At 40.1% G+C, this 21,420-nt stretch overlaps 1 protein-coding gene across 4 annotated transcripts; it reads right to left on the bottom strand.

The window, feature by feature from the left end:
* Positions 1 to 4,278: 4,278 nt before the first annotated feature.
* Positions 4,279 to 21,414, bottom strand: MARCHF5 (membrane associated ring-CH-type finger 5). 4 transcript variants are annotated; one of them, XM_081192198.1, is made up of 6 exons: positions 21,284 to 21,414; positions 11,030 to 11,232; positions 10,155 to 10,285; positions 8,230 to 8,413; positions 7,635 to 7,801; positions 4,279 to 6,467 (listed from the first exon to the last, which is right to left on the bottom strand). In XM_081192198.1, the coding sequence occupies exons 1-6, from the start codon at positions 21,364 to 21,366 to the stop codon at positions 6,351 to 6,353; spliced, it is 885 nt and encodes a 294-aa protein (XP_081048324.1). In that variant the 5' UTR covers positions 21,367 to 21,414; the 3' UTR covers positions 4,279 to 6,350. The 4 variants fall into 4 exon arrangements, with proteins under 4 accessions (XP_081048324.1, XP_081048325.1, XP_081048326.1 ...); XM_081192199.1 differs by having other exon boundaries at positions 7,635 to 7,771; XM_081192200.1 differs by lacking the exon at positions 21,284 to 21,414 and adding an exon at positions 20,948 to 21,257.
* Between the last annotated feature and the right edge of the window lie 6 nt (positions 21,415 to 21,420).

Here is a 21,420-nt window from a genome sequence, read left to right as displayed (position 1 = left end):
GACTCTAAAATTGATCAGAAATGTAACACCAATTGGCATCTGCTAGAAGGATAGATATTTTTAATTGGCTGGATATGTAATTTTTCCTAAATATGAATTTAATTATTATAGGTGTGTTTTTCTCTCTGCTGTTTTAAGCTGCTTTCAACAGATGTTGGGAAGACAGCATTTAATTTTTGTTTAAAAAATGTAAATAAGTCAACTGAAGTAAAAGTTTACTATGTGCAGGTACAAATATATAGGCTCAGCTCCATAAAGGATTTCACAGCCCAATGGCTTCTGCAAATGACTGGGAGATGTCTGGTTTTTCATCGGGTTGCAGCCCTTGTGGTTTATGACAAGCCATGCTGCGGAGAGATCCCTCCTGCAACCTTAATAGTGTGAATGGAACCACTAGACCTGGTGGGGCTGCTAGGAGGTTCTATGGGCGTGGCCAAGTTCTTCTGGTTTTCTCCCCATCCTCCTTCCTTGCAAAGATACTTAAGTGCTAACAACTTGAAAAGTTGCCACGCTTAACTAAACTGCCAAGGCAACTTTAGTTTCAGTTTGGTCTTCCTTTTGGTCCCTTCTGTCATAGGTGTTTCTTGGGGCAGGAGAAGAGAACATAGAACAAAATTCCTAGAAGTGCTCATCCACCAATAACTATAAAAAGGACAAATCCTATGCCACTCCATTAAAAAGATGACCACCACATAGCTGGCCAAAAATCACACCTCAGTGCAATCTAAATTAATGAGTGGAGCAAACAGAGACGCCTTAAGTCTGGTGCCTGCAAGCTGATGATGATGATGATTAAAATTCATACACTGCCTGTCATCCGAATATCACAGGGCGGTTTTCAGCAGTAAAATACAAAATGGAAAAGCACAAAATGCGTATCATAATAAGAACACCCCAAAAATCATCCTCCCACAAACACATTTAAAAGGCCATAGATTTAGCAGCCAAGGGTCTGGTTATAGAATAATGATGGCATCACACATGCTTCCCAGGGGGAGAGCATTCCACAAATGGGGAACCATTCCTGAAAGAGCAGGTTCTCAGGTTGCCACTCACCTCACTTCCCTCGCAGGAGGGTCACGGAGAAGAGACTCTGATGATGGTCATGTGGGGACAGGCAATCCTTGAGGTACTGGGGTCCTGCGGTGCAGGTGGCTTTAAAGCTCAAAAACAGTACTTTGAAATGAGTTTGGAAACGGAGCGCCAATGCAGTCAAGCCAATGCAGACATAGCACAATGGACTCTGGAAATCCCATTGAGATTCAGCTGGTCATCCATTATTGGGGTTTGGGCTCATGGTACTCGTGCTTTGATCCTTTGGGATACTGGCAAACCAGTAAATAAAGGTAAAACAGCCTGTTAGCAGTTTAGTATTGGTAACAGAGACAGATCATACAAAGCTCTTAACAACTTGGGTCCAGGATGCTGTAAGGACCACTGTAGCCCTTATGTCCTGGCTTGACCACTGAGTTGCCCGTGTTACAGAGGCCTGACTGGCCTCCATTGAGAGTTGCACATTTTGTGTCAGAAGCCCTGAGCTGTTCCAGCAAAGATTCAGTATGTTAAATTTCAGCCATCTCCTTAGATGTTTTTATGTAGACAAGTCTATGCAACCTTTTTCATCAGTCATTTTAATCATTTTATAATGTTTTTATGATGGTTTTACACACCATGTTCTGTTGTCTAAATTGGCAACATATACTCTATAAATAAAAATTCAAAGTGTTTATTGAATAGGAGCAAGAAGAACACATGAAATCTATTTAGGAACCACCATCCTCCAGTAAGCCTTTAATTGAATTGCTGTTGGTCTAACTGCATTCAGTTCAGGTTTCGATGCAGCAGGGAGGAGACTACTCATAAAATTCTAGTTTTTTTACTACTGGCTTACATGCTGTTGTGCTGTCTAAATGATTATTGCTTTGCAATAAAGCTGCCTCCACAGTCTGCAGGCAGTATTTTCATAATATAGCCAGGATAAATGCTCATAACCACGCTCAATTATTTACAGAAGAGCTTAATTAAAAGAAGTGTAGATTTAAATAAAGCAGCAAGCAAAGTTCAATGATGCGTAAGAGAGATGTTGCAGTGTTAATGCTTTCCTCTCACCATAAATGTAAATTGGTTGTCCGGGTGTAATGTGAACAAGATGCCCTGGTCATTCCAGACACAGAACTTGAATTTAACCCATAAGGTCTCACTCCCAATGCCTATTTTATACAACCCACTTTTAAAGCTATCGTCTGTCTGCTTAACCCTCTTACATCATTTGTTTTGACATCAATCTCCCTTTGAGTTAAATTGGAGCACCTTATTAAACTCCTAGATAGCAATAAAGATACAATTTATTTCAGTGTGACTCTGTGTTTAACATAATAAATTTATTGGAAATCACAGTCGAAAAACACTGCTAAACACACGTTACTAAGGTACACTGGCCTCCACAGTGTTGTTGACATGATTATTTTTTAACAAAACTGCTACTGAGATTCATTAGAGCAGTTTTGTGTTGAGCAACTGTGAGTCTCAAGCACTTTAGGGCTGAGTATTTATTTATTTAGAGACAAACCAACCAGCTGGGAAAAGATACAACCTTCCAATGAGGCATCCTTCATTAGAAATCTCTGGAGGAGAAAACCAAAAATGCCTAGGTAAAATATGGAAGGTGTTTAATAAACCCCAGTAGATTAATAATAAGAAATAATACAAATAAAACATGAGTGCTAACAAGTTTGATCACTGAGAGTATTAACTCCTGTGTCAAGATAAAGACAACTTGGAGAAGAATGAGCCTCCTAAAGTTAAGCTTAGCCTGCGATCCAATGGATGCCTGCAATGTTTTAAAATGTTGGGTTTTTTTACATAAAGAAATGAAATGCAGTTCTTTACAAAAAGAACCCAATTTTGATCAGTTGCTGGAGATAGGTAGTGCCTTTCCTATTCAATTTTAATAGGGGTAAATAGGATCCTTTCTTTTTGCAAGTTAAACAGAAATTTTCATTTTTTTTAAGGGTGGGGATACAAAACACCACAGTGCCACCGGCCTCAATTGTTGAGGATTTCATGGTGCATGAAATGGTTCAGGGTTTTTTGTTTTTAAATTGAAAACAGTGACTTAAAAAGCCACTCCAACGTGGGCAGATGAATCAGTCATGTTTTTGTATTTGCCACTTTTTTCTAATGTGTATGGGGGGGGAGAGAGATCACAGGAGCCATCCTTACTATGTAAACAAGGGTTGCTTGAATACTGAACAAACTCCTAGAACCCCATGGATTTTACACATCTTTTGACAAGACACCTAATGCATCTGCTGGAATTTGTAAAGCTTGGGTATGAGCACTCTTAATGGTGATCTAAATGGAAGAAGACCGGGATTAGCAAAGGCTCTGCAATTGTAATATAGAAGTTGGCACAACACAGTAATTCCTTGTGGACAAAGAGATTTTGCTGTGTACACAGAGCTGCCTTGCACGCAATAGTTTCCTGGTTTACTGCACAAATGGGCACAAGGCCAGTGCATTGGTGGATCTTCTGTCTGTGCATGGGAACTTTTGATTCTTCCTTGTGAAATCTAAGCTCCCCCTTCCCACTGCAACCCCTGAAAAGCCACTCCAGAAACTGGAGAAACCCTCTAGAATAGCCACCAACCCAATTTTGAAGCTGCTGTAGGTATACGACATCAGCCAAGCATTGATTCAATTGTGACAGTGCTTCCCTATATCATGGGGCTCTTTGAATCCTTGATTCCACTTTCCAGTGCCTAACAAATTCAAACCCCTCTTTCCAACACCAATGTCTCAGCCGCACATTGAGGCTTTCAATCTCCTACAAAGCAATAGAAATATCACTTCCAGAACCACACAACTTGCATTTCTCAATGTTCATTAAGCATAAAGCAATAGGTTAACTAATTTGGGGCTGGAGAAGGCGGGCTCAGCCATTTTATGAAATTAAGCAAAGCAAATGGCGGCATGGTCCAAGGATCTGCAGTGGAAAAGAGAAAGGAATTATAGACAGTACAACATAATCCTGCACAACTAAATCTGGGCAGATTGAAGATGCTCTCATAGAACTGGGATAATGAACAGCAAGCACCTTTATGGGAGCTGAAATCTGATGTCGCTAGTTGATGTATGCTAGTAGAAATAATCAAACTAATATATTGGTTGTTAAATTAAGCAATGGATATAGTTCAGTGTTTAATAGTTTATTCCCCCAAACATTTAAAGGAATTAAAGCAATCTATGCTACTATATTTGACACCATACACCTAAAGAATATAAAAAACTTTATTCAATCTAATCCAGTATGTGATCGTAAATTGCACTACTAAAAACATGTCAAAAGCACAGTAACCAAGGAAATGCTTTTTGCTACTGAATTTAAAATATAATCCCACATTCTTCACAGTACATTTGTAGTGATAAAACAATAATTTCAGCAATTTTACCATAGAACAAAATTTTAGACCAACCAATCTATACTTTTAGGTTTTGTAAGAGATAGTTTAAAAACCAGCAGGTATCAAAGAGCTGGTGTATATAAAGTAAAGATCACCTAGAAGGCTTCTTACAACAGGAATTTCTGCAAGAAATGTTTTATAGTGCTGAAAACTCATAGAAAGCCAACATTCTGCAGGATACTGCTGAATATATAAATATATAGATATCAAAAGTCAAATTGACTTACAGTGGGGGTTTTTAGTATTTACAACAAGAAACTAAAGTATTCTGTTATGCTTTAGGTTTTTCCACATATACCAATGCTGGAATACTAGCTGGTCATTATTACCTTTTAAAATATTACATTTTTATATTTAAAGTAAAGCTTGCTATGGAAATAATATTTCTTTAGCATACGTTATTACAATCAAACGAAGACTTTTTTTTCCATTTGCATCACTTCTGGTCAACAACTATTTACCAGTACTTTAAAAAGATGTGTTTATTACCTTTTCCATGCATTAGATATTTGAACTGGAACATAATTTGAGAGTTTAAGAGACACTCAATGGTTCTTTAATCCTGCCAAAGCAAATACCACTTGTAAACCCAGAATGACTGTCATTTGTTACTTCGCGATGATGTGACTTGTACAGAACCCAAAATTTAAACACTGATACACTAATTTCTACTGTTAAGAAAAAGTGCAATTTAAATATCTCCCTTATCAACCTCAATCCTGCCATGTACTAGGAAATCCATCTCATTGACTGGAATGGGACTTGTGCACACATGTCTAGATTGGAACCTATGCTCCAATCCAAAGAATTTACTTATAGGTGCCACCAAAATCAAGGACACTTTGAAAATAGATTTCAAAAGAGATGCAGTTAAGGTGAGTGTCAGATAAGTCTTAAAAAAATAAAAATGGAAAATAGAAAACTGACTTCAGTAAAGCAGGATTGACTTGTGTAATCAATAGTCTTTTAACATTCACAACTGAACATTTCTACTTCCTTCTACACACAGCTATGTGTTACCAGTGCTTGTTTTTGAACCCTTGCTTCTTGATTTAGCCTGAATAATGACTCCACAATTTGGTTGTGCTTCCACAGCATACTGGCACTAAGCAACAGTCTAATATTGAAACTAGTCACATATAGATTGTAATTCAGTTTTTCAGTTTTACTGGTGGCAGACAGGAGTTAATTATATATAATGCTACTTGCATTACAATGAAAGAGCCAAAAGACTGTTGAATTTTTTAAAAAAATAAAAAAGCAATTTGCTGGTGTTCCAAGTTATCTGACCCAGACAGGTTTTTCTATATTTAATGAAACTTCTAACAATCTGGGCTGTTATGATGGACTATGCGAACTAGCAAGAAAATGAGTTGAGTTCTGCTATCAGGCTTATTCTTTAGCTTCCTCTATGAATACGGGAACCCTTATTAACTGACATTCCAGAGTTCCACTTGGCAATAATAAACTATGCATATTTTTAGAAGTTTCTTATATTGGCCCATTTAGCAAAGTACTGTGCATTTACTGCAATAAGCATACAAAATATAATTCAATACAGTCTGCACATAATTTATTAACTTCACAACTGTTTGGCTTCTGTTTTGAAAGAAGGCAACATTTGCCCATAGGAAAATGATTCAGATGTCTTCCGCCACAAAGTAAACACATCAGTGAAAACAAATCACATTCTTAGGATCAACAACTAAGGAGGATTTGCCCTGCCATAATAAGGTATTTTATTATTCTATGGGGGTGGGGTGGGGGGACCACAAAAATCAGCAACATATCCTCCAATTTCAGCTCCTTTAGCCAAATAATAGGTATTGGTACATTGCTGCTGAATATAGCAGATGAGATTGTAAAAAGTCTGACATCCACAGTCATTTATGCACCTTCTTGCTCGGGATAGTTTAAAATTTTCCGATGAGCTTGTCGCAAATATTGCTGCTGTTTGAAATAGACCTTGAAAGCTCCTTTTATAGCAACAAAAGCAATTCCGCCCTAAAATAAAAGGGAACAATTATTCAAAACTGACAAAACATGTTTAACACCTAATATATTTTTTAATGGTTACATACACACACGGGATTGTCAAGCCCCGTTTCCTTTGAAGTTCGGCTAATTAGAGCAATTCTGTACTAAAACCCGAAGCATACATTTCCCTGTCACAATGGGGGTAATCTAATGTTTCTATGCTGAGTTTGCACATTCTTTTGAAAGTTTTCATTCACTTAAATGGGGAGGGGAGGGTTATGGTTTGTTCTAGGGCTGAATCTCAACCTTCTCACACACACCCCATGGGCCATTTTGACAGGTGGGTGGGGCCACTGACACAAAAGAGAAGAGGAGGATGTTCAATCCTTCACAGCTCATGCCCAGTCCTTCAGTCCATGGTTCACAGGATTGTGTGAATGCAATCCTAGAGCAAGGGTGGGACACCTCCAGCATGTCCCAATTTGGCTCACAAGGCCGTTTCCTAAAAAAAACAACAACCCACCCACCTGCTCCATACCTAATGCTATATGGGACATCATGTGCAGTTAAGTCCAGAAAGTATCCTTGGACCCCAAGCACCACCACTATCCCCCAGACCCTATGCAATAGGACCTACTGGAACTCCAAAGTGCCATATAAATGCTATCTGAATATTTTAACTGATATTAAAAAGGTAAAGGAACCCCTGACCATTAGGTCCAGTCGTGGCCGACTCTGGGGTTGCGGCACTCATCTCGCTTTATTGGCCGAGGGAGCCGGTGTACAGCTTCCAGGTCACGTGGCCAGCATGACTAAGCCACTTCTGGCGAACCAGAGCAGCGCACGGAAACACCGTTTGCCTTCCTGCCGGAGTGGTACCTATTTATCTACTTGCACTTTGACGTGCTTTCGAACTGCTAGGTTGGCAGGAGCAGCGACCGAACAATGGGAGCTCACCCAGTCGCGGAGATTTGAACCCCCAACCTTCTGAATGGCAAGTCCTAGGCTCTGTGGTTTAACCCACAGCGCCACCCACGCCCTTTTAACTGATATTATGTAACAGTAAATGTAACTAAATACACCAAGCGTGTTACTTGACAGAAGTACAACAAAGGTGAAAATATGCAGAGAGAAGCCAAATCTCCTACACGTCTGCCAATCTAGTTCTATAAAGGAAACTTTACACAGTCTTACCAAAATTGTTCGCTGAAGATTAGAGTTAACACTGCTGAACATCAACTTGCCAACTATCGTAGCAATAGTGGGAAAGACAAGAGCTCCACAGAGAATACGAGTAGCAGAGACGTGATCTGCCAGAGGGTTGGCCTCAGCTGGAATACGAGGAACAGGACATCCAATCCCTAAAGAAAAATGCCATTGCTAACCAAGAATTAGAGTGCACTAAACCAGATTTGTATTACAAATTTAACCTCTCCATTCCAATTAGCTCTTCGATTTAATGGTTTTGAGTACTCCTAGCCAGAAAACTTATGTACTACAACACATTCTAATAAAATTATTTATGGCATTTACTTCTAGTTTCACAGATTAGAAAGTGCTGCTCACAATTACACTGTTTTTAGTCTTTATACTGCAATACCTTCTTGCAAGCTGCATTTGGGAGATGGAACTCCTCTAACCAAATATTGTGCTGGACAATGTCTTTTTACTTAGCACCAAGGAGAGAAAAAGAGAAGTGCTGTATTTTGGATACTAAAATCTATCTTACCACCCTTCCTCACAGAAACAGCCAAGTCTAGATATTCTACTCAAATTTTGGTAGCATTACCTGGAAATATGCTGTTCAGAATCTGTAGTTTGTTAGAATATTTTCGCCACAATCTAAGCACATAGTCTTCCCAGCGAATCATCTTTCCCAATATAAGCATAACTGGGATGGTGGGAAGTCCAATTAAAAGGAATAAAGGATCAGCTCTTTCCATAACATCGAGGCCTTCTTTATGACCCACAACCTGATGAATAAAAAACACATTATTACATTAAGCACAGCACCATTCTAAATATAGATAATGTGGCTACTTTACAATGGCCTGACTTCAGGAGCTACAACTAAAGAACAACCTAATTTGAACCACCATCCAGAGAACCTACATGCCACTGCCCTGTACACTTATAGTAGTGCTATTAGCTTCTCTTGCACACCGAGATCAGAGTGCCAGACCTTCTCGGCTGGTGAGCAACTCATACGATTAGGCAACTGTTTGTCTCTCTTAGGCTAGATATCCATTTAGAACCACTGCACCATCAAGTCAAATAATCCTGTTTCTGAGTATACGTAATTATTGCATATGAGTTTGGCAGCACAGGAAACAATCTTGTAACTGAAACCTGACAAACCATTTTAAAAAGATATAGATACATATCTGAAATGGACTAGATCTGAAACAAGGAAGTATTTTTAAGCAGCTGTTTTCAGTATTAATTCTGCTATATATATCCAAAAGCATCTTGATATGAGTCATGAGGAGTGTTGCAGTCAAGAAAGAGCGCTACTCCACAAAAACTTCAAAATAAATGCTTTTTATATATATATGCTACTCAAAAATGATGTTCCTAGAACTATGTATCAAGAACAGAACCCATGAGTAAAGCTAACTTTTTAAAATGTCCGATATTTTTCAATCCACAGTTGTGCTGATAAATAACCACAATCTATAAATAATTGAAAACTGTTATGACAGCAATAGTACATTGAGCACATCTGTGCAGTTGTCAAAAGCCTGCTTCAAGTACTATATATAAAGTGAACAGATGGATGGTGAAGGTACTGCAATGACTCCATATCTATACTCAAAGGTAGGAGCGCATCAAAAATGAGTCCTGGCTTGTATCTTTCCTCCAAGTATTCCTCTAGACAGAAAAGATGAAAAATTGGGAAGAGGCTGAGAACAAACTTGTTCATTGAAACTATATAGGAAGTCTATATCCAGGCTGAGGGCTTGCTCTGAGTATTCTCCCTTTGCTCTCAACTAGGTATTTATTTCACCTGTTTCCCAGCTTTCCTTGAAGAACAGAATACACAAGCATTTTATCATCACAACAGGGGGAAGGCTAGCCCAAGCAAGAATAACTGGCCCAAGGTCATCCAATAAGCTTTATGGTGAAACAGTGACTGCTTCCTTCCCCTGACCCTCACCCCCCCAAAATGGGAAAGGTGAGCAACAAGCAGCGAGAGAATCATGGTGAGCATGAGAAAAGCAAGAGAGAAATCTCAGATCGTAGGTAGAAGCAACAGGAATTATCTGTTTCTCATCCAAATAGCCGCAGTGGCTCCCATATAGTTTAGCAGAGCTTGTTAATGAATAGAAAAGCACAAGTACAAGTGGGCATATGCAGAGAAATACAGACACAGGCAGAAATGGACAGATGTGAGGCTTTGCAGGATATTTATGATGAAATTCATTCAAACAGATGCTTGTGTGTGTAGAGGGAGGAGCTGAATACAGCTGTGCCTGTTAGATGGGATTTGTCAATCTGTAAGCACAGAGTTACATGAAATAGCAAGGCAGGTAAGGAAAAACCACCACATGGGTAAGGAAAGAAGAATATGGAGTCACGCTCTTGTAAACTGTGTTTTCCAATCCTCTCACGGAATTTTCTTCCTTACAAAAAACCAAACAAACTTCTTCAGCAACTGTCTAGAAGTTTGCAGCTTGATTAAGATAATGTAACATTTAGAAAGTGCATCTGAACCTGCATCACTGTTACTGCTCCGTAAGTGACAGCTGTCCAGTAGATAGAGCCCACCATTATTCCAGCTGCAGCAAACGGACAGGCTTTTGAGATAAGGCGATCTGCCAGGTCCAAGACATAAACAACTGGACCTATAACATAAAGGAGAAATAAAGTTTTGTAGCAGAGATGATGAATTAAAAGAGTATATAGCATGGCACTACCTCTATGAACTCTATCACTGTCTTTTACGATTGGATGCTATGAGCTGCTCTGAGAATCTCAGGGCAGGATAATAATAGAACAAAATCCAACCCTGAATGTTACACTGTCCCTTGCATCACTGTACATCACCTTGAGACAATTGTGCATAAGGCAAATGATGAGATCTTCCTTATTACATAAGAATGTAAAATGTCACCACCCTCTACAGTTTGCATTGCTTATAGGCAGATGGGAGTTCGCACCCAGCCCCACACATCTCCTTCAAGCCCCCACTGAGGCTTAAAAGGACTCATGAGGATGTTTACAAAGTATGGTTTTAAATCCCTGTGGTCCACTTTGAAATCCCGACAATTGGGGCTTCAAAGTGAAGCACCCCTTGACATCAATATGGCATAAGGTGATTGACAGGTGGGCAGCATGTGGGTGGAAGGAGCTGTGAGGGTTAGGGGTGAGGTGTAAAAGATGCAGAGTTGCCGAGGGAGGGTGAGGGGGTTGAGGAGCTGAGCAAGCAGGGATGGAGCCCCTGGTTAATATTAGTAGTAATTACTTAGTTGGTCTTTAAGGTGCTACTGGAAGGAATTTTTTAGTAGTAATGGTGGTAATATAATAATATTCCAGTTGTGTGCTCCCCGCAACCCACTCTTCATGGAAGTTTCACATGCGCATCTTACCTAGTTTTGGAAATACTATTAAATATTCTGCATTGCACTGAGGACAGGCAACACGAGCTGTACTGTTCCCTCTCTGTTTTTCATCCACCCAGCGCTGTAGACAAGTTTGGTGAACCCATTTCGTAGAGCCTCTACACCTGCATGGTCTCACCCACTCTGCTGTTCTGTCATCCTCATCAGTTGCAAAACACACCCAACAACTCCTGAAAGTTAAGCACAAGTGACACATCAGAAAGCTTTAGCTGTCAATATCGTAAGAATAAAATCCCCCCAACCATTTTATTGCTAACTTGTTTACCTAGAAAGGGCATTTCCTAAATGCAGTGCTACTAACTCAAATTCATCAACACCATATTCTAATAGCTAGATTTAAAAAATAATAATGTGTGTGCTTAATCCCAATGCCATTTCTTAAAATCATATTTTGCATCATTCGTGTCTGAAGTAATTGAGGTCCATTTGCAATTTTTTGCTTTATTCATAAAGTTAATGTATTCCAACAAATGAACAAATTATTCTACATATAATATTGATATTTTGGTCTTTCCTGAATAGGGAATGTTTACATCCTGGCAACACTTACAAATAAAGAAAAATGTGATTGTAAAATTAAGGAAGGAAATACACGTAATTCTCTTATAGATTGATTATTTTATTTTTAGTTATAAATGTGTTTGACAGTAATCTAGCGAAGGGAAAATTGCCCTCTTGCAATTGATCTTTCCCCTCCTGTTCAGATAATGGAGTGATTGCATTATAAATATATCTAAGTCTGTAGAGCCCTTTGCTTTCCACAATCAATTGTAATCACAGCACTATACAGAAAATGCACAGCAAAAGAGACATACATTTCCTTTTCCAATATGGAGAGAGAGAAAATTCCATTATTCTTATCATGTCAAATCTACATAGCTATAGCACTGCAACTAAGCAGAATTCTACCTTCATTCACTTCATTTCTTACTTCCGTCAAGAATATTGTTACTGGGCAGAATATAATAAATACAGTAAATAAATAAATACAAAAATTTCTAAGAACTACAACTATTAAATGTTATTCAGGACGAGCAGAATGATCTAGAGTTCAGAATAGGAAAGTAAATCCACAAAGAAACTGTACAGTTAATTACAACTTTCCCACATTTGCACAGGAAACATTTCTGGCTGATTGTGTTCAAAAAATCCTGCATAGAAATGAATAAATGCTTATTAAATGTAAACTATTTTAATCTATTCTATATTTATAATCACATGATAGGGCAGAAAATAATCGTATTTCGTATTTCCAAAATACTTATCCTGCCTTTCAATGGCTAATTTGCATTCTCAGGGCATCTCAGAAACGCAAACACAAAAAACCCATCCTCATCCAGGAAAGATACACAAATAGTTGTATCAGGAGCAAAAACAACAGTAGACAATTTACTGGGAAGATAATCAAAATTGAATCTTAAATTGAAGGCAGGGTGGACTGATCAAATCTTTCATCTTGAAATTCATCTATTTTCTGAAGCAGCATGCATACCAATTGGGTGCTTTAACAATTAAACACATTTTTCTGCAAACAAATACATTTCCAATGAACCTCAGACTTCTGCTTGTGGTATAAGGCCTTTACTTCTTCAGCTCAAACTACAGCATAGAAAATAGGTCTGCATTCCTACTTACTGTTCTGAACCACTTTGGTGCCTGCCACCAGGCTCAGAATAATGGAGGCAAACCAACAAGATCTGATGGGACACCCCTGCACAAGCGTTATTTACCATTGTTATAAACCGTTTGGCACAGGATTTCCAGAGTTTATTCAAATAAAGATTTAAATATTTTAAAGTAAGCAGCACCAGCTGATGTGGCTTTTAGGAATTTTATAAATTCATGAATAGCATGGGCCAGCAAACTTTTTCAGCCGTAGGCCAGTCCACCATCCCTCAGATCATGTGGTGGACCGGACTATCTTTTTTAAAAAAGTAATGAACGAATTCCTATGCCCCAAAAATAACCCAGAGATGCATTTTAAATAAAAGGACACAGTCTACTCACGGAAAAACACGATGATTCCTGGACTGTCTGCGGGCCGGATTGAGAAGGCGATTGGGCTGGATCCAGCCCCTGGGGCCTTAGTTTGCCTACCCATGCTCAATAGCTTCAGACTTGGCAATCAACAAATTATCTTGGGAAAGTCCCCTAACAAAAATTAACATATACTCTTTCTATGGTGTATTCTATCTTATGTACCCAATCTTAGCATTACTACCTTTATTTCACTACAGCTCTGTCCACTATTTGTGTGTGTGTGTGTGTGTTGTATTCACATCTAACAAACTGTATTCCCTGTTTACTTTCAACTTTCCATTACTTAGGCAACCCTCTCCCCCCAAAAAGCAACGATGAGACAGTGGTAAGATATTGGGACTACATGGCAATAGAAAAGCATTTATCCGAGCTTTAAAAAAAATGCATACAGGAAATAAGTTCAACAACAATTCCATCTTTCTTTTCACTATTACAGAAGAACTGGAATTTCTACACATAGATACACACACACACATCAAAAAGCAAAACAGAAATAAAGTCGCAAATGCAGAAACTACTAAACATCCGCACTGAAATTTGAGTAGTGTTTTCAACCAAAAATAATATCAGACTGGTATATCAACTCTTTTACCTAGAAGACACATACATGACAAATTTCATAGCTTGCTCAAGTTACAATGTATGATGGCTACCTCTGAACTGTTAATGAGTGCAAAACTGGGCCACACAGATAAAGTTGTGACATGCCCTGGGGCAACCTGACACCCCAAGAGGTCTAAAGTTCATTTGGATGACAGGAAAAAATGACTTTACAATCTTGCAAAATAACACCCTTGAATTAGTTATTAAAGGCTATACTTTGAAGTATTAAAACATGTTTAATACTAGGTTATATGCTTGAAATATAATATATATATCATTAAGACTATCAAATTCATTTTGATACAGCAATGGATCAATGTCACATACATTTTTTAAACAAGAAGTTTCATCCAATTTATTGCTCAACAGCTATATTTTAAACAATGGATGGCCTACAAAAAGAATCACATGATATCCTTTATATTCTTAAGCCTTTAGCAAGTTATGAATAATGAATAGTAAATCCCTTGTTTTCTGTCATCAGCTTTATCTTGCTATTGACAGTAGCTACAGCAGAAAGAGCTAAATAAAACCATTGACACAAGGATCTCAGTTCTTGCCAGATTTTCCATTTTCTTGTATTGAATAAAACATTACCCTGGTCTTAGTACAGAATCAGGTCGCTACTCAGACTGCAACCTAAAATAGAAACAGCTAGCTAGGTCAAACAAAACATAGTTTCTGAAAACTCAACATTACTATATAAAACCAAATGAATTAGCAATAGTATACTTTCCCCAACTCTTTTCTACTTTAAGCATTTCAGAACAGACTTATTATTTCAGTCTTGAAAATAAATATCTCTTTAGTCTAGCTACTATTAGCATTCAGCTTCAGTGGAGATCCACAAGTTCTAACATCATGAAAGAGGATCTTTGCATCCTGGATTTCAAGTTTCCCAAAAATGACACTGCTGTTAATTTTGAGCAGCACATCTAGCTTAGCATCCTATTCTCACAGTGGCCATCCTGCTGGCTACAGGATGTTCCCTCTTTTAAAGTCAAATGTGATCGTGTTGGACTTCCTTGGCAATTGTCCACCTACATATATGCCAAAGTTACTCATTACTACAGCACTTTCTTCTTTTGGATGCTTCCTTGATTTCATTCTCCATCTCACTATCATCTTCACATTTTGATCAGTGGCAAGATATAGTAAAGCCCACTTTTGGGGCCAAGTATAATCAACCACAGCAGCTGTGTGGAGGATTCTGCCCCTTTGGGGATTTCTAGCTTGGGGACTCTATGCCCGGTGTACAGTGATGCCACCTCCATGATGTCCTTGCTGTAGAGTTTATATCCAGAAATAACCATGTCCCACTGGTTTCTCTTCGTTCCACCAGGTTTCCATTATGCCCACTATATCAATGCTGTCCTCTAAGATCAAACACTCCAGTTTGCCCATCTTGGCTCAGAGGTGTCTAGTAGCATTAGCACATAAACACACAAATATAGCCACTCTCTCTCTCCAAGTATCTTCTGGCATGTGTGTTTTATGCTACATCATTTAGTAAGTCAGAAATGTCAGCCATGTGCCCCCTGCCCTCTTAACGCTTAGTTCTACCCCTCCCCTATTTAAATCATATTTTTTTCCTTCATCTGGTGGGGAAGGGAACACTTCTTCTGAACCAGACCCTGTTTTGTTCCTGTCAGCTTCCCCCCCCCCCCACAATCAGTTTAAAAGCCGCTCTGCCACCTTTTGCTTTTAAATGCCAATCGTCAGGTTCCGTGCCAGTTCAAGTAGAATGTATTCAAGTATGTGAGGGAAGAGCCTGTTTTTCAATATAGGTGTGGCTCCATTTGCTCTGTGCCAGACAGCTGGCTATTACTTTGTGTCTTAAGTTCAATTGATAGGGATTTTGAAAAGTAAAATTTCAAGCACCACTAGATTACACCACTTTCCAGCTGTTGTGCACATAACAACTAATTTCAATATTTATGACCCTGTAAGTGAGGCTCTGTGGACAAAACATCAAGAAGATAGATACTCATACCTCCCTTTTCTTGATTTCTGTATTAATCTACTGCAAAGTTTTTCTTAAAAGCAATCTGGGGATTTAAAGCAGTGTGAGCAACTAAATTTTACATGGATGGTGCAGGAAGAAGAGATTCATCTAAGTAGTCCTGCCAGGGGAAGCCCACACAAGGACATCTGCTAGCACAATACGGCTTCCCCCCTTCTCCTCCCCCTGGTATGGAGGAACTCCTGGAACAGCACATTAGGCGGGAAGGAAAGGGCAAATTATTCCATCAAGCAAACAGAATTGCTTGCTCTGATGGAGTGTTCTGCTTAGCACAACGTTGAATTCTTCCCTGAGCCTTTTCAGAAGACACATAACCATAATTGTACAATATTAACCATTCTGTTGCACACAGAATATACAGCAAAAGAATGCTCAATCCTTTTTATACAGAATGAGTGGCATCCTACATTTCTTCTAGCATAAAGAATTTTAGCTGAGCAGTGGAACTTTCCTGCCCTCATCTCTCCCCCATGGACCCCAGAAACCTGCTCCAAATGGTTGAGGAAATCTCCAGAACAGATTTAGAGGGTGCACAGGGAAAGAGGGGGGAAGTTCTGTTGCATAGTTAAAAGTCCTTCTACTAGTAGAACTATTTTGCTGGATACATAATTTGCTTTTGAAAATTAATGTTCTAAGCTCTCAATGTTTTCTATTTTCTGTGAGATTACAGTACTGACCTATTTGCCTGACTTCTGCAGTTTTACACACCAAACGTTGTTTTAATTAGATACAGAACTGGTCAGTAAAGGGGAAGAACTAGAAGCATCTCAGGAAACCAAGGTAGGGTTATTACTGGACAAATTTAACAAGATCTGTATGAAGATATTCTTGATTAGATTGAACTATAGTAATGAATGTTACAAAATGTGGAATTTGTAATGTGGAATTACAAAAGGTCTTACGTAAACAAAAGGTAGGTGTGTATAGGATTGCACTGTTAAGTACTTAATCTTGACACTATTTAAAGACTCAACAATGTTTCCTTATCATATTGCACCACTAGGCTAGAATTTTATGCCTTGTCACTGCTACTTACACAACTTCACTAATCAGCCACTCTTCATCTGTGTGCACCAACCATCATGTTCACCCATCTTGTGAGTGGAAAGAGGAAGTAGAAAGTGCCTTTTTTGCTCTTAAATAATTCTGCCACTGGGAAGCAGACCTTCCTCTTTGTGAACGAGTAGACAAATAATTCAAATACTACTGGTTGAAATACCTTATTTGTTTTGCTGATTGTGTAAATGGCTTAGGGCATTTGTTTTCTCCTTCCGTGGGTGGCAATTAATTCTAGCAACTGCAGAACTGCTACTCCCAATAATTAAATTTTCTGTTTCCACATATAGAAACTACTTCTAGTAACTGCAGTTGTGCCTAAAAATCCCTTTCTTTATTGAGCACACAGATTGTTGTTTAAATTAGCATACAGAGAACAAAAAAATGCTTCCAGATTTTTAAAATGAAAACTACTTTTTCTGGAAAAAGAACATTAAAATCAACATAAGAGCATATAAGATAAAGTTAAAGTATTTATGCCTTGTACTTTAAAAGATTTATTAAGATATATATTTATAACAAAAAACATTTATCTCCGATTTCATTTACTATCCTACAATAATATGAGAAGAATTAACATGTCCTTATGACATCAATTGCCCCTGCAGCAAATAGCACACCACCACTGAATTTTAATGTGAGTGATCATTGCCCCCTTTTTTCCATTGTATAATAATTTTCAAATACACAACTTCTGCCAACATTTACAGATGAATGTCTATTTAGAAGCAATTCTCCTAAAAGTCCACCAAGCTTACTCCCAGGGAAGTGCTTTAAAATTTAAGCTATTCAATACTTATTCTCTATTGAATGGCAAATCTTGTTTTCTTTTAATGAAAAAACACTGTCACTCCCATTTTGGAGAGAAAAATGCTATTGTGCCTCTATATGTGCAGGTATCCATGGTACATTACAAACATGATGGAAGGGCTGCTGAATGTCTGCACTTCCACTAGGAAACAGACACAGGCAAACATCTGAACCAGGCCAAAAGTCACCAGGGGGAGAGAAGTAACCTAAGGCAGGTTTCCCCAATCTGGTGTCCTCCAGAAGTTTAGAGGTCTACAGTTTGAGCATGGTCAACAGTGAGGAGTGATAGTATGGGTTGTAGTATAACACTTTATATGGGGCAGGGGGAAGAACCAGGCTGGGGATCTTCTCAGTTTTTCTCCATGTCACAGGAAACTATTTCCACATTAGAGAAGTCAATAAAAGATGAAGAAGGGCTGCAGAAGAGACAGATGTTAGAATTTGCTGGCAAAGCATAACTCCTGAACTTTGGTTCAGTCATCATCCATTGCATTCAATGGGGCATTCTACATCTGTGTATAGAACTGTGACCTAAGTAGCCTTGGACAAGCCACTCTCTCTCAGCAGCAGTGATCCATCTGAACTATGGAGATACTTTTGTCCACAGGCAGCTTTCCAGGTCATGTGGCCAGCATGACTAAACTGCTGCTGGTGCACAGAGAACCATGACGAATGCCAGAGTGCATGGAAACGCCTTTTACCTTCCCGCCACAGCAGTACCTATTTATCTACTTGCACTGGTATGCTTTCGGACTGCTAGGTTGGCAGAAGCTGGGACAGAACAATGGGAGCTCACCCCGTTGCAGATTCAAATTGCTGACCTTCTGATTGGCAAGCCCAAGAGGCTCAAAGGTTTAGACCACAGCGCCACCCGCACCCCTTATCAGGTTACATATATCAGGTAAATTAGGGCAGTTTGCTGCATGTAATGTAAGTTGCCTTACTAACTCACAACATTCATTTAAAAAAGGCATTCCTACCACAAAGATAGGCAAGGCAACAACTTTCCAAAAGAGAGTGATTCCCCTGTATTCACTAAGAAAGACTCATTTCTAAATATGATAAATGAAGATCAACTACATTGCAGTGCTTCCCCCCCCCAGGGGGTACTCAAGGGTACACAGTACTAGCACCTCTTTTGTTGTTGTTAAGAAGTGAGGCACTTACTGTAACAACTTCATGGTGAGTACCAGCACCTATTTTTCTAGAAAAAAAGGACTGGTACATTGGTATTTGCCTCTCCAAAATTTCATTTAGCATTCTCTTTGTTTAGTTAAGTCAATGCTAATTAAAACTTCAGGAGTTTTGCACGACGGCTAACATGAACTAAAAGCAAGCAGGCAAACCAATGCATTTCTTCAGTCTTACAAATTCTATTTTGCTATACTATATACGATTTAGCCTAAATAGTATGAACTTAAAAGTCTTCTTTAAAAACCAATGAAACCATTTCCATCAAGGTGGTACAATAAAGAATTGTCCTAATGCTGTATCTCTCATTTTGTGGATACAAACCAACAGCAATATCCCAAGCAATTGGTATTGTACACTATACAACTTCTGCCAATAGCTCATGACAGTGTTTCCTCTTGATTTGTTAATACACTTCAAACAATGTGACCCCAAAAATCCACTTATCTATTAAGTTGGCATCTGTCTTGTCTCCAGAGCCAATGGAATGTGTCTCCAGGGGTGCAGTCAAACCACTGGAGAATCACAGTGCCTGTTATGGCTGCAGAAACCAGTAACTTGTAACTGCAGACTTCTGCACTGCTAGCAGCACTTAAGTGCAGGGGAAGTCCTTAACACACTGAGGGTTTGAGACCCATTGACTACCCTCAGCTGTTTTAGCCAGCCAGCTGAAGCCATTTCCTGAGGTGTGGCCACTGTTGCATGCTGACAGCTTCTAAGAGCCACAGGTGAGAGCTGACTGAGTGCAGGATGGGAACCAAAGGTGGACAAACCACCCCAGACAGCATGTGTCCCCCACCAGAGGTACTACCCCTCCTCCAACAGCCCATATCAACACCCAGTATCAATCCCTTATATCCAGTAACTACAATACAGGCAACACATGATTTGTGTGGGAGTTGCATTCTGGGTTATCACATGCGGCGGCGGAGCATGCATATGCCTGCTTCACTTCTGCCCCCTTTCCAGGTTGCTGCAATGCCCTATCATGGTTGTGCATCAGTTGGACACACATAAATTCATTGTTGCCTGTATTATTGGAATGCAGTTAAATGAGACTGTGGTTCCTCGACTAATGTAACCATTTTGCCTTACTCAAGTCAATAGGGCCATTCTCAAAGATACGGGAATTTACCTTCTGTCACTAGGTAAAAAAAAGCACAGGCTAAGTCTGGGTTATTTCCATTATCATGCCACCCACCACAACAAAAAAGCAATACAGTATATAGAATTACTAACAGGACCCGTCTCTTACATGTTATTACTGTAGATAAAAGGTAAGCCAACAAAAACTGTGGAACTGCAGTGATCACTGTAGCAGTACACTATGGAATGAAAAGATCGTACAGCAAGCTACAGTCATATAGCTGGATCTCAACTCTACAAGAATCCTTTGAAAAGTTGTCCCAACCCTCCACATACTAGGTTTCTAACTTAATCTTTATTCTCTGCTTCTCCCCTGCAACCACGAAGCCAGAACAGTAGCACTCCTGTCCTTCTGGGCCACAGAATTCAAACTCTTTTGGAATGAAGGCCTGGGGACTCTGAAGTAGTCAGTGCTGAAGGATAGTGACAAAGACATAGAAAAGGTTACTCGGACATGCAGTGGTAGTATGAGCACAAGGTTGCTCCATGTGGTGGAAACATCTGATCACAACTCATTGTTTTATATGCAAGATCTGTAAGCTACTAAAATAGGGGTTGTGGGTGTTGACATAGATGTTTTTAACAGCACTGTAGGGGCTACTAATTTTAAGATTACTGCAAGGTGAACTTAGCAACAGTTTCTACTGGAAGACATTTGACAGCAAACGGTGTGTGTGTGTGATTTGGGCCCAAGGCCTCATTAACCCTCAGAATGCTCCTGGTGGGGACACAGCAGCAACTCTCCAATCCCCTGTCCCCCCAAAAAAAAGACACAAACAGCCCTGCGTTTCTTTTTGTGCCCTCGTTTCCACATCCGCTCAGGCCTAGGGCAAGCAGCTCCCCTCAAATCCCCCCGTGACTTTTTGCACGCATATAGGCCGTCGCGGCCCAGGATGGTGCGGTGCCTCCACGCGTGCTTTCCCTTCGACCCGGTTCCTGCTCCAAAATCATCCCCTCAAGGCGCACCTAGAAACGGGCCCGCCTGACCTCCCGCAGCTCCCCTTCTTTCCCCGTACCTGTCCATGGTCTGCGGTATCAGCAAGCCCGTCTGCTCCGACATCCTCTCCGGGTGCGGGGAGCCCGGGGGCTCGGCTACGACAGGCGCCAGGAGCCGGTCGGGAGAAGCAAGGCCTAGAACCTGCCGCCAAGGAAGAGGAGGAGGAGGAGGAGGAGGAAGCGGCAGGAGGCTCTCCTTCCGAGCGGTGACGGGCTCCTTTGACTAGACGGCGACCTAGGCCGGTAAAGGAGGGGGGGGGCAAGGAGAGCGAGAGGCACAACAGAGCCGCAGCCTCGGAGCGGGCGAGGGGGCGGGGAGGAGCGAGGGCAATTGCGCACGCGCGGGGCCCTCTTACCTCACAGAGGAACCGCCGCTGCTCCTGGTTCCCTTCTCGCCCACTCCGAGCTGAGATACCGCAGAGCGCGCCCAAGGCACCATGGGAGATGTAGTTCCCGCTCTTCGCCGGCCCTGAGGGGGGGATTTAAATTCCCC

This window comes from Podarcis bocagei, assembly GCF_964188305.1.
Source record: "Podarcis bocagei genome assembly, chromosome: 4".
NCBI lineage: Eukaryota > Metazoa > Chordata > Lepidosauria > Squamata > Lacertidae > Podarcis > Podarcis bocagei.
This window is presented reverse-complemented; position numbering and strand designations above follow the sequence as displayed.

Bases quoted from the DNA above. Each gene is read 5' to 3' on its own strand.
- MARCHF5 (XM_081192198.1), bottom strand. From the start codon at position 21,366: ATGGTGCCTTGGGCGCGCTCTGCGGTATCTCAGCTCGGAGTGGGCGAG. The intron at 11,233-21,283 runs GTAAGAGGGCCC...CTTAACTTTCAG, and splicing joins AGCGGCGGTTCCTCTGTGAG to GAGTTGTTGGGTGTGTTTTG. The intron at 7,802-8,229 runs GTAATGCTACCA...ATTTTTCTTTAG, and splicing joins TCTGAACAGCATATTTCCAG to GGATTGGATGTCCTGTTCCT.